Source organism: Lathyrus oleraceus, chromosome 1, assembly GCF_024323335.1.
Source record: "Lathyrus oleraceus cultivar Zhongwan6 chromosome 1, CAAS_Psat_ZW6_1.0, whole genome shotgun sequence".
Taxonomy (NCBI): Eukaryota; Viridiplantae; Streptophyta; class Magnoliopsida; order Fabales; family Fabaceae; genus Lathyrus; species Lathyrus oleraceus.
The window spans coordinates 99,481,604-99,495,420 of NC_066579.1; the positions used below are offsets into that span (position 1 = coordinate 99,481,604).

General features: G+C 34.4%; 1 protein-coding gene across 1 annotated transcript; it reads left to right on the forward strand.

Annotated features, from left to right (window-relative positions):
- The first annotated feature begins 10,220 nt into the window (after positions 1 to 10,220).
- LOC127119292 (phosphoenolpyruvate/phosphate translocator 2, chloroplastic) lies at positions 10,221 to 13,641 on the forward strand. The gene is made up of 9 exons (XM_051049504.1): positions 10,221 to 10,745; positions 11,214 to 11,336; positions 11,497 to 11,649; positions 11,865 to 11,950; positions 12,300 to 12,384; positions 12,465 to 12,584; positions 12,706 to 12,783; positions 13,133 to 13,262; positions 13,354 to 13,641. Exons 1-9 carry the CDS (start codon positions 10,350 to 10,352, stop codon positions 13,428 to 13,430), a joined length of 1,248 nt encoding a protein of 415 aa, XP_050905461.1. The 5' UTR covers positions 10,221 to 10,349; the 3' UTR covers positions 13,431 to 13,641.
- The last annotated feature ends 176 nt before the right edge of the window (positions 13,642 to 13,817 follow it).

Here is a 13,817-nt window from a genome sequence, read left to right on the forward strand (position 1 = left end):
ATAGGAAAAGATGGTATAGATATTATTTCATTACATCCATATCTGCTTCAAGTTCATCAGATAGTTGGATCTGTCCAAGTGCCTCTGATTAGACCTCAGATTTCACCGCCAATTTCACAACCTGAGGCCTTACCCGATTTCTAACTGTTGCGAGCTAACCTTGGGCTTCAATGAGCCAAATAATTGTTGAACAACATGTACAATATTGTTTGGAAGTAGAATTCATTGGCAATAGAAGAAAGGTTGCTTTCTCTTGAGGAAAGCCGACACAATGCCCCTCCACAAAGAGACACTGCTCAAGAGGTTATGCCCAGGAGAAGTCAAGTCGTCGCTCGCTCTTGAACCGATCACATCCAGAAAATTCAAAGCTCCAAAGTCAAAGAATAAATAGAGGAGAAATAAGCACCAAATTCATACCCAAAGCCTCGATAGAGATCGAGGCAGCCATACTCCTCCCCCGGACTAGGTAAAAAATCATCAACCGAAGAGCTAGCAGAAGCATCCCATGTGCGCCCGCATTTGGACAATAAAATACCAAAATCCATAGAGAAACCTCCCAAGATGACCGAATATAACGGAAAGGAAGATTCGTACAAGCGCGTGCAACTCATCAATGATCGGTTAAATTAATTTAGTACTGATGAAGCCTCAAAGTGCAAATTGTTCTCTCTAACACCTGTTGAGATGGCCATGATATGGTTCAACGGTCTACCGAACGGGAGAATTAAATCTTGGACGAACTTCTGTAAAAGATTCATGGCTATCGTCCAGAAAAGGCATCCAGTGACAATAGCTACTTTGAGTGGGATCGTTCAAGGGAAGAAAGAGAGTCTACAATCTTACATCGACCGATTTATACAAGTAACCGTTGAGGTGAAGGAAGTCGAAGAAGGCCTTTAGTGTTGGATATTCGAGAATGGCCTCCTACGGGATTATCCCTTCAGATTGAAGCTAGGAAGGAAAGTTGTGCGGAGCACATAGGAAATGTTGAGAATGAATCAATCTTACATGATCTTTGAAGAAAAACTGAATATCCAATTTGACAATCTCGCTACCATCGACGCCAACTCTATTCATTTGATAGGAAATGATCCCCAGTAGTGGAAGGATGAGTTTGATCGGGGAATGTAGGGCTGATACGACAAATAAATGTCATTCAATGCATCACGGGCTAAGATCTACAAAAACTATGCTAACACAGAGTTCTAAAAGGAGCATGGTCATAACACCTACGATTGCATCCAGCTGAAGGATGTTATTGAATGGTTGATCAAGAGAGGCTGGTTATCTGAATATGTGAAATGATTAAAAAGAGAAAAGGAAGAGTCACCCAGGGTAAGTCTCCCTTAAAAGTTGTCGATGTTAGGACCAGTGACGAAGATAAAGAGGCCAACAAGGGGAAGGGTCAGTATATCATTGCCATTACTAGAGGAGCATCCCAAGCAAATCTCCCCTCCAATGGAACCATGAAGAGAAAGATGGTCGAGATGTTGGTCGTCTATAAAACGGATGGAAGTGTGTTGATGAAAACCCCTGACTGACCTATATTAAGTTTTTGAGACTTGAGAAAGGTGGGATAAACTCCAAACAAAATCTTCCCTTTGGTGATTACAACTACAATTGGGTAGTTTGATGTCTTCTAGATTTTAATCGGTGGTGGTTACTTGTGTGATATCATGTATTCTGAACTGTTTGAGAAAATGGGGCTAGAAAGAGGAAGTTTATCATCATGTGAAGGTTCAAACATGTAGGAATTCAACGGTATGACACCTCGTCCATGTGGACGCGTTAAGCTAATGATATCAGTTTGAGAAGGGAAAGACGTTTGGTCTGTCAGTTTGCAATTCCTCTTGGTCCCTTGATCGGAAAAATAGTAAGTGTACTATTTTTCCTATTATAGTAATAATGGGGCAATCCCCAAATGTCGATCTCAAGGAATGCACGTCAATATCGAGTTCAAATTATTATTTAATTAAATAAAAAGTATGAATTTGGTTTTTAGATGTAGAAATATAAAGGCGAAGGCAAATAAGAATGAAAATAAGGGTTTGCAGGGTAAGATGAACAATACCAGGGAAGGTGTATGATTTATCCCTGTAACAACTCTGAGTCACTTATTGCATCAACAAATATCAATTACGACCAGTTCTCAAGGATATTTTCTCCCAAGTCCTTGGTGAGAAAACTTTTAATCAATCTACCCTAATTTCTATGTCCATAGGCAATTAGGGTGAAATTAAGCTTTATTATATCAAGAACACTCTGGTTCACACAGGGTATCCCTAGTCCTAGGTGATATCTACTGCAGAGTAACTTTATGAAAACCTTATCAATGGCGGTCCAGCCTAATTGATAACCACAAAATAATCTCGATTGGTCCGAAAGAGAAAGCATTAAACACATCAAAAGGTTACCGTAAGAATAATATTGTAAATGCAAAAGTATACTCAAATTTGTTACAATTATAAATCAGGGACACCCCCTAGCATTGGGGGGTTTAGCTACTCATATTGTTCAAAATAAATGCAAGATAAAAATTACACATTACAAGTATTTGGATGACTTCGGTCTTCAATCGTTTCCGCTCATGAAAACCTTCAGCTCTCCGAACTCCTTGCTCTCTGTAATACTTGATTGCTTGACAATATTGTGTTTTGCCTCGTTCCAAGATGATCTTTTCTTAGGTAGAAGGTCCTCTTTTATAATGAAAATTCCAAGCAACAGGTGGACATGTCCGAAAATCTCTCTGCAAGCCCGATATTCAAAAGCCCGATGAAAAGGGAAAATTTTGGTCATGGGCTGACACGGCCCGTGTCAGCTGACACGGATGGCCGTGTCAGCCTACTGCTTCCTGTGACATGCCCACTTCTTCCTTGACACGGCTAGGGATGTTGCCTGACACGGCCCGTGTCAGCTGACACAGGTGGCTGTGTCAGCTGACATGGGTGGTCGTGTCAAGCTACTGTTTTTATTTGCAAGCTTCTTCTGCCTGACACGGGTGGACGTGTCAGGGCTCCTGTATCGGGGTTTTCCCACTCCTTTGCTTGCCGAAATTCCGCATTGTCCCGCTCCGAGTTCCTCAGTTCTTCTACCTGGACCTGTCGAACAAAAACACATATATCTCACGCGTAAAATCACAAAAATATAAGTAAAATATAATAATGAATGGAAATGCTTAATTATTATACTGGAAGTAAAATTGCCTTGAAAAGTACTAAAATGCTTGCACAGTGTCTCAAAATCCTCGGTTTCTTGTCGGATCAGTAATGAAAACTTAATGAAAATGGTGACTGATCACCCCTGCAGGAGCACCTACAATTGCATTATGGGGAGACCCTTCACATCCACCTTGGATTTCGTAGCCTCTCCAATGCGTCTTAAACTCAAATACCATAATCTTCAGGAGGAATCGATCCTCATTGTCGTGGCTGAAAAAATCACAAAGTCGCCACCATATTGTATTCGTTTCTAAGGAACAGTGAAATAATGATAAAACCTAAAAGGTAAGGATAAGACTTAGGGTTCGGGAGTCGATTAAGTGAGGGGAAGGTGTAAGGAACCTCTCACCTCCATTTTATTCAATGAGATCCTCCAATAGTTCTAGGATTAATATACTAGTCTAAAGATGTTTGCCTAATTACTTATTTTTCTACTGAATGTTTTCTTTCATTTATTTACAAGAAATTTCTTTTGTTATTTTAGAGAAAAGGTTTAATCAAGAAGGGGAACAAAAAATGTTTTTTATTATTGTACTCGCCAGAGTATCACAACTTTGTGCCTACGTATCCTCAAGCATTATGAAGAATCAGAGTATTGTAGTTCGTCTTGAAAATGTTGGTGTGTTGATTGATTTTTTTTTTTTGTGAAAAGATCTCAATGCACTGGGGAAGAGAGAATGTCATTTGAAAAAGGTCTCAATGCACCAGGCAGAGGAAATATCATTTGGTGTGTTTGAATTGATTATAAGTTTTTTTAATTGATTTATTGATAAGGCATGACTCCAGTCAATCAATTTTATTTACAAAAATATAGTTTTATTTGATTTAAAAAATAGAGTCATATATACATAGATAATTATTATTTTTTAATATTAAATTATAAAGAAGTAAATTTGTTTCTTATGAAAATTTAGAAAAAACAAACAAAAAAACCTAATTAAATAAATTAATTTTAAACTAACAAAACACATAGTATAAAAGATAAAAGAGATTTTTTTTTCATTTTTTTAAAATTTAGTTTCTTCTAAATAATCATTCTTTTTTAATCACTATTAACTTTTTACATGTATAATTTAACTCCCACAAATGATTATATTCTATTAACATTATTTTAAAAAGGAATTGCTTTAAATAGGTATTTTTCACCCTAGGTGTCACATAAAAATATAAAAGAAAACTTATAAAAAATGTATAATCTACAAATAAAAGACTAAAAGACTTAACTCTTATTTGTTATATTAAAAGTTAAAGCTAATACTTCACGAAGATTACACGTATATTTGTGATCAAATCAATGGAAAATTAATTTTAATTTTAATTTTTAATACACAAAATAAGATTTACTAAAATGGCTATAATAATTGTTTTTTTTATTATTTATTCTTATAATTTGAGACTATAAAGTCAAAATTTTATTATTAAACCGATGTATCATGGATTAATTTGATAGTTTAATGTTTTCTTCAATAATCTTTACTATGTTGTGGATTGAATTGTTTGTTTTTAACTTTTTTTTTTATTTAAGATAAGTATAGATTAAATACAATAAATTGCAATAACAATAAAATATATTATTTATATTAAATGTAGCAATAAAGCATGTATCAGCATAAATGATTCTCACTCTCATATCCTCCATCTTTCTCTCTTTTTACGCATAAACACAGGAAAAACAAAATCAATGTTTCTCTTCACTCTTCATGTTTCTTCTCTTGTTCATCCATGATTCTCTTCTTCGTTGCCACTCATCTAAATTCGATGTGATATATGCATGTAGTATGAATACAAATTTACTTATATTAAGACATGGTCACTTGTAATTTGTAAAATCTTAGCAACATTCATTTAGGATAGAAATTAATTACTATGCACTCTCAGTGTAAAAAGTTTTATATAATTGATTCATCATCATCATCCGTCTGCATTATTTTATAAATTTTTAAAATAAAATTCAAATTTATTTTAATATCCAACGGTCATGATTAACTGACGGGTGTAAAATCCTTTTACACGGTCAGTGTATTTCAATTAAATTCTTTAATATAATCGATGTTAGAGAACAATATTGGAAATCAATTTTAACAAATAGTATAAAATATTGGAATTAGTAAAACATACAAACAAACATAATTCCATAACTTCTTCAAATTCTTTTTTAAAAGAACCAATTAATACAAATCACCATTCAAGAGATGTAAATTACAAAACATGAAGCAAATGAAGCAATTACGTATTATACACAAGAGTATATTAAGTAAAATTATAAGGTGTGGTTGTTAATAGTGATAATTATAATGAATAAATCTTTACAGAAAAATTCATATGAGAAATCATCATATGGTTAAAAAAAATTAAAGTAAAAAAAATAAAAATTAGGACTCTATGTTTGGGATTTTCTAAAACTCTGTAAAACTCTCTAATTGGTGTCTCCCTCTTAATATGAGTAAATGAGTATCCTATTTATAATGAAAATTAGGTCAATTAAAAAGGAAAATATTTAACTATGACAAAGCACAGACAATCAGAAATAAGATTTGAAAAAATTTAAGAAATACTATTATAAAATATATTGAATCTGTACATTTTTGATATATTTTTTTTAAAATATTTTTTTATTATCTTTTATTAAATAAAAGGAAAAAAAATATTTTTTTAAAATATATATTAAATGAAATGAAAATTATTTAAAAATAAATAAAAAAATACTTATTTTTTTGTGAAAAAAGAGAGAAAAAATATAAAAAGTGAGAAAGGTGAGACTCGACCAGTACCTCATATTCGTACTCCTTATTCATTCATTCTAGATAAAATGTAACTAAAACCCATATAATACTAAAGAGGTGGGCAAAATTTAGGGTATTACACCTATCAATGTCGATCTCGAAGGAGCAAAGAGAATATATCAAACACTCCAGCGAGACCAAGGAGAAGGCATGACAATGGAAATCAAAGTAACTTCCTTAACCGCTTAGCTCAGAAGTATGAACATTCATCCCCAAAAAAGTGGTTGAGCAAACTAAAAGTGAAACAGTGAGGATAAGAAGTGGTAAGCCTGCTTGTTCTTTATTATTTTGCATTATACAACATATATGTATAACCACCCTCCTCGTATGTAGAATTAATTGTCAAATATAAATGGAATATTGTAAGTTCTGAAATATTCATTTATTTGTGATCATGTAAGGAAACAACAAGTTTGGGGTACGACCGAAGGGATTGAGGACGCAACATAAAGACTCAAGGGTGTTGTTGCAAAAGTTGTGTGAATGCGACTACAACAATCAATTCCCCATAATATAAAGCACACATAAAGAAATTCAGGGATACTGTCGCAAATGCCACGCACATGAGGTTATAATAATCATCTTCATGTATGCAATAATGGTACACCCCTCTCTGGCAGCTAGTCACTCTAGAGGACGCGGTGAGTTGGTCACACGACAACCTCAAACAAGGTTTTCACAAGGACGGGGAAAGGGAACCGACCTTTGGTCAGGAATGGATCCAGAGACGTCCAATAAAATTCGAGGGAGGACCTCATAAGTTTTTCCAAAATCCAGAGCTAGATACTAAGAATAACACAAACATACCTCAAAGGTAAGATATTTCATTTTACAAATATACACATATATATTCATTTACTACAAATGTACTTTACACATAGGATGTGAACAAAAAAAGAGGGTAAGCCTACCTCAACAGGGAAATTACCTCCCCATCTTTGAGCATTTGGTTTGGACGAACCTGTTTCCTCGAAACACGCAGGGGATAATGAAAATGCTCCACTTGCTGCTATGCATTCTTAAAATACTACGAGACAACCCCAAGGTTGACGGTCGTATAGTTAGTCAAACGTTGAGCCAAAGAAGCATTCTCGAGGCACAAAGCTTCCAGTTACCTTTGAGCCGCCGAAAGAGACGCTTAAGTAGACTTCAAAGTGTCTCAGGCCGAAACTAGATACTTGTCCTTCCTTGTTGCACTTCTAACCAAAAGGCTCACCTGGTTAGTAAAAGAACCAGGTAGATTAAGGGGCATGAAATATCACTTATCCTGGTAAGAGAGGTGAACGTTGTTTGTATTTCTTGTATGTATGTATCCTATTGTCGCATCACGCGAGATACATTTTCTTCCAGTTGATGCTTCTCCTCACGTTGTTAGTCAAGCGAAAGAGCATCCCAGAGACTGGTTCCACTGAGGGCCAAAGCAGTAGAGGCGCATCGAGTATACCACGCTATAGTAACAAGTTCTTCCTCCAGAGCACGCTCAGACATTTTGGTTAGATATGAACATTCCTCCTCTAAAGGAGGAACTCGTCTTTTCCTAGAGAAGCATGCGCCCGACGCCATCAACGACATAAGAGTTGGAGAACCAAAGCATGTAGTGGTCTCTGAAGATCATTCGAATTAGCAACACCATAGAGGACTACAAAGTAGTGGAAGGGCTTGCTACAGCTCCTCTTGGCCAGATTCCCCGCCTTAAAAGTCGGAGCGCTACCTCATCTTTCATTGAATCTACATGCAATCATTACCAAAATAAATACGTCCCAAGTGAGCAAATTGAAAGTGAAGAAGCCAAAAGCTTGCACAACTTACCAAAAATAATATTCCTTTCTTCCATGGTGCGGGCCTCTATCACCAAGCGAATATCGATGAGGCATTTCAAGCATTTTTGATCGACTTCATCTTGAGGAATACTTCCCCCAAGATAACCTAGGTCTTTGACAAAGCTCGACAATCTCTTCTTCACACACAACTCTTCTTGAGAGAGGTTTTCCTCTTTATAGACGTACGATCCATTTCCCATTAGGAAATGACTCCCGCTCTAGTACTTGGGGAACAACTTAGCACATTTACCTTCCACTCCATCTCCAACAGCGTAGACCAGCATGAGTCTTAGGATGGATAGGGGTAACCATAAAGAATTAATCTTCAAAATGCTTCAAGATCTCAAAAAAAAAGCCTTGAAACACCTGGAGATCAGAACCATAGAAACCAAGCCTCTGCCCCACGTAATGGTCACAAGGCCATTGTGAACTTTGAAGAGATGAAAGAAAAAAGTCAGAGAAGGTTTCCCCTTCAAGTATTCACACAAATACTGAAAGACTTTCACATACGCCTAACTCCAGGATGAAGCTGCGACGGGGCCACTATCAGATGCTTAAGAACTTCTATCTCAAAAGCATTAAAAGACATCTGAAGGCCCAGGATCGAGAAAATGCATTCATGAAAAGGAATGTCACAATCCCCATACTCACCGTCAATATTATCCGAAGATGGACCAACATCAAGAAGTCCCCATCAATATTATCCTCTCTGGAAAAAACAGAAATAGTTGAAGAGTAAACAACATCCACCCACAAGGATCGAGCATTCTTTTGTGATTTTTGACTCATGATGTATATTATTTTTTCCAGACACAAGAAAGCAAAATATCAAACAGAAGAAGATTACAACAAACTCAGAAAGATAACTCAAAGAAATGTGAAGCTAACTCTTCAAGAATCATAGGCTAGCATGCAAAGAAAGATGGACTTTATCAACGCTTCAAATCACTCGCATGGAACACTCAAGTGCTCTGGTTCTCAAGGGTCATAATGAGGATACCTCTAAAAAGAAGTTTGGAGTATGAGTCATTAATGTGTGAATCCCCAAGAAACTGAAATGCTTACTTTTTCTCTTCCAGGATAGATGAAAGAATGGTCGGCAGATGAGGCAAATACGATAAACCTCTGCCTTGCTACGCAAAAACAATGGCTTAGAGGGCAACTATTTTGGACCACTAACCATATTGATCCCTAACTGATCACTCTAAAGGAGCTGCAATCCTTCCAAAATCTTCTCAGCATACGAGAGCAATTCTATGGATCAGTATAGAGGATCTGAACTCCAGATACTTCCAACGTCTTAGTGTTTTAAAAACAGAACTGGACCAGCTGGTGGAACTGGAAACTTGAGGGATCACCGCGCTGGTCTGATCGTTGGACCGGGTAGGATATTGAATCGGCCAAAACTGATGAAAATCGGCAAATCGACGGTTTTGAAAAATTGTCGGGTTAAATGTTTGTTTTTTTTCCTCGGACAAAATGATGTTGTTTTGATAATTTAAAAATAAAATAAAATAAAATATAAATATAAGTAAACTTTGTTCAAAACTTATTTGAAACAACGTTTCCACTTTGAAATTAAATTTATTAGACAATACGGTTATTTTGTTATTCTGTTAATTTTGCAATTAAACTTTGTCCAAAATTTATTTGAATATGTATTTTGTACTATTTTGTTGTGTATGAGGACTATGTTTAAAATTTGAGTTTAAATAATGAACTTGAGATTATGATATTTTAAAATTGTGTAGGTGTCGTGATTTTTTTAGAAACCAAGTCATCCAGTTTGATCGATTTAATTTTTGTCTTGTTTTGTTATAGAGCTCTATTTATTCAACCAAGTTATCCGGTTTAATCTAGTTTAGACATGTGGTTCGACCAGTAACCCAGTGGTTCGATCAATGAATCAGTAACACAATATCCTCTCCAATTTGATGATCGGTCTGAATTTTAAAATATTACAACAGCTCCATGCGATTCACGTCTAACAAATGGCATGTTATTATTCTCTCTCCATTATATATATATATATATATATATATATATATATATATATATATATATATATATATATATATATATATATATATATATATATATATATATATATATATATATATATATATATATATATAAGTACGCAAATTCATGTATATAATTTAAAAAACAATTTCAATTCACTCTTTTGCCTCGTATATTGATTTGAGGGAGTCTCCTCTTAACCCTATCAAAACTCTAATTCACCGTTATCACCTATCTTTATTTCATTTTTAGTTCTAGAACAAATATGATTATAAATTATGTAAAAGGGCTAAATTAGAAAAAGATGATAAAAAAAACCTAAATTAGGAAGTTATTCATTTTTTAAAACAAAATTTGAAACCTAAATTTGAAAAAACCCTCTAAAGTTTGGTAACTCACCCCAGAAAAATTCAACACTATTTATTAGTGTGCCATTTTGAGTGTAACATATGAGAATGTAGAGTATTTGTTTCACTTTATTTTTCTTTTCACTTCATGCAACAATTATGTCTTCTTATTTTCTCTCTTCAAACTCCAAAATGCATACTTTCTCTATGTTACCTTCTCATTCAACCCTACAAATTTCAAACCACATAACCATACCCAAGTTTCACCCTTTTCAATTCTCTCATTCTCACCATTTTTCTTCTTCACCACTTAGACTCACCATTGATGGATTTCCATGCCCATCTTCTTCTTTGTTTCAATCTCTTAGAAAGTCTTCACCTTTTCTCATTTCCACTCCAAAAATTCATTCTTTTAGAATCCTTGCTGCTTCTCTTCCAGAGGGACAGAGTCATGAACCAACTCAACCTTCTGGTTTTGTTCAATCTCTACAACTTGGTTTCATGTTTGCTACTTGGTATCTCTTGAATATTTACTTCAACATTTACAACAAACAGGTTTTTTTTCTTCTTTCAATCCTTTATTTTGAGTAAAAAGTTTTTGTTTTTTTGCAGTTATTGGATTGATTAGCAATGAATTGGACTATGGGTGGGAAGGGAAATGGTAAAAAAATCAAAGGAAATTTTGTGTTTTTAATTATAAAATTTTGAAATTTTCAAACATAGACTTACATAGTACATGAAAAGAATTCTGGGTCATGGTCATCACTATCTTACATGTTAGTTCTTTCTCAATTCGATACTAAACTGAACTCGATCGATACGAATTTGTAATGTTTATATATTTTGGACATGAATCTCGTATTGAGTTGTTACACTATATTTTGGTTCATGATATGAATTGTGAATTATTTTGAGGTTTGCATGTGATATTTCAACTTATAATCTTGCTATTATCATTCATGATTTGAATCTTGATTTGATAACCATGTTTTGTTCATCTATGCATTGGTTGTGTATTATTAGGTTCTAAAAGTCTATCCATTTCCAGCAACAGTTACAGCATTTCAATTTGGCTTTGCTTCATTGGTGATTAATTTGATCTGGATTTTGAATCTACATCCAAGGCCAAACATTAGAAGATCACAGGTAATTTTGATTTTCAATGAAAATCGACTAGCCCAATTCATGGTTTTCAACTGTGGTCGCGGTTGGAGTTATGCTGCAAATCTTTATACAACGGTAAAATGTGGAAATGCTGTTGGAACTGCTTTGCTTACTGATTGATTGGTTTGTTTTTGTTTCGAAGTTTGCAGCAATTCTTCCACTGGTTATGGCTCATACATTGGGAAACCTGTTGACCAACATCAGTCTTGGCAAGGTTTCTGTTTCATTCACTCACACCATTAAAGCTATGGAGCCTTTCTTCACTGTTGTTCTTTCATCTTTTCTCCTCGGTGAGGTAACGTCGAATTGAAATCTTTAGATTCTTATAAAACTGTTAAGTCCCTAAAAAATATACACTTTTTGTTTTAGTCCTTGTTTTCACTCTTCAACCTCGACAAATTACAAATTTGCATGGACTAAAAACATGCAATTTTGCAATTTGTAGGGGCTGAAAAGTGAATAAAAAAGTTTTGGTTTTCTGAAAATAAGTTTTGATTCTTAAATGAACAGGTGCCTACTTTTTGGGTGGTTTCTTCTCTTCTGCCGATAGTCGGTGGAGTGGCATTGGCTTCAATGACTGAAGTTTCTTTCAATTGGTAATCCATGAAACTAAAGCTTTTACATGCAAAGGAACTTCAGAGACAATATTTAATAAGATCGTGTTTAGATAAACAGCTTAGTTAAGCGCTTATAGTAGAAAATTTAATTTGTTTTATATAAATTATAACCTGTTTTCATATGCTATGATTTGTTGGAACAATGATGCAGACGTGGACACCAGAAACGGCCCTGACACGTGAACACCGATAATGTTTTCAGAAATAGAATAATTTAATGTAACCATATGTATCGGTTTCGGACACTAGACATGTCTTAGATTGAAATTGTCGGTACTACATAGGTTAAGATTGTTTCTAGAGTTTGACAAGTTCTGTCTCAAAACAGGATTGGATTCAGCACTGCAATGGCATCCAACCTTACGAATCAATCGCGGAACGTTATGAGCAAAAAACTAATGTCTAATGAAGAGGTAACAAAAGTACCTATTCAAACTGTTGCAATATATTCTGTTAAAAATATGACTTATCGATTGAACCATGTTTTTGACAGGAAGCTTTGGACAATATCAATCTCTATTCAGTTATAACCATCATTTCCTTTTTCTTTTTGGTACCATGTGCTATATTTTTGGATGGTTTCAAGTTTACTCCTTCGTATCTGAAATCTGCGGTATGTAAACAAGTTTTACCCTTTTTAGTCGATTTTAAATAGGGTTAAATATATTTTTAATCTCGCTAATTGATGAAGAGAAAAAATGTGGCTAAGATATAGTATGTCACTTTCTTTATAGGCAAGCCAAGGATTGAATGTTAGAGAGTTATGCATAAGATCAGTTTTGGCTGCATTCTGCTTCCATGCATACCAGCAGGTAAGGCTTTTCAAGTTTTGTTGTATGCTTTGATTGTGTGAATAAAGTGATTTTCTGCTTAAAAGCAACTTTCAAGGTCAAGTCAATAATCAATTTTTTTTTTGGAAGAAATAATTTCTAAGGTTGTCATTAACATGGGTTCTATGGTCTATTTTTTAGTGTCATTTTTTGTTCATATGACATGTAAGTGACAAGACTATGTCTGGTGTATGTTTGACTATTTCATTAGTTTGATAACCATAATAATTTGAGAAAACAAAATATAGCATACTTTTAATCATTTATTTATTAAGCATTGAGGCATCAATAATTGGTGTTGAAGGTAAATAATGCATGCATTTGGTGACAGGTTTCATATGGGATATTAGAGAAAGTGTCCCCTGTGACACACTCAGTAGGAAATTGTGTGAAGCGTGTGGTTGTCATAGTCTCTTCTGTTATCTTCTTCCAAATTCCTGTCTCATCTATTAATGCACTTGGTATGTCTCTCTTTCATGTTTTCAAGTGGGGTACAAATTTTTGGTGTCTGCTATTCATTTTTATTTTCTGTGGTCCTAATTTTGGTTGCAGGAACTGCTATTGCACTTGTTGGTGTTTTCTTGTATTCAAGGGCAAAGAGGATCAAGCCAAAAACAAATACAGCATAATAACTTAAAATACTATAGGAGTATTGTTGGTAACTAATTGCTTGTATATATATTTTTATATGCTTCACCATGCAAAGCCTCAATTTTCCTGCAAAGTCTCAATTGTTTGGGATGAGACTGAACTTACACTCATTGAATAATTTTTTAAGATATCTGAGTAGATATTTTGAAATTAAAATAATAAAATGAGTATGTGTAATTTTGATTATGATATATTAAACTCGTTTAATATATGTTTGGCATGACATAAACTATAAAAAAAGTGTATGGTATATTAGAGTTTAGGGGATCCTTTCATGAGAAAAAAACATGAGTGGTCATACTTTTAATCTCTACCATCTTATCCATCTATCTCTATTTTTAAACAGACCCACTCAGTCATGAATA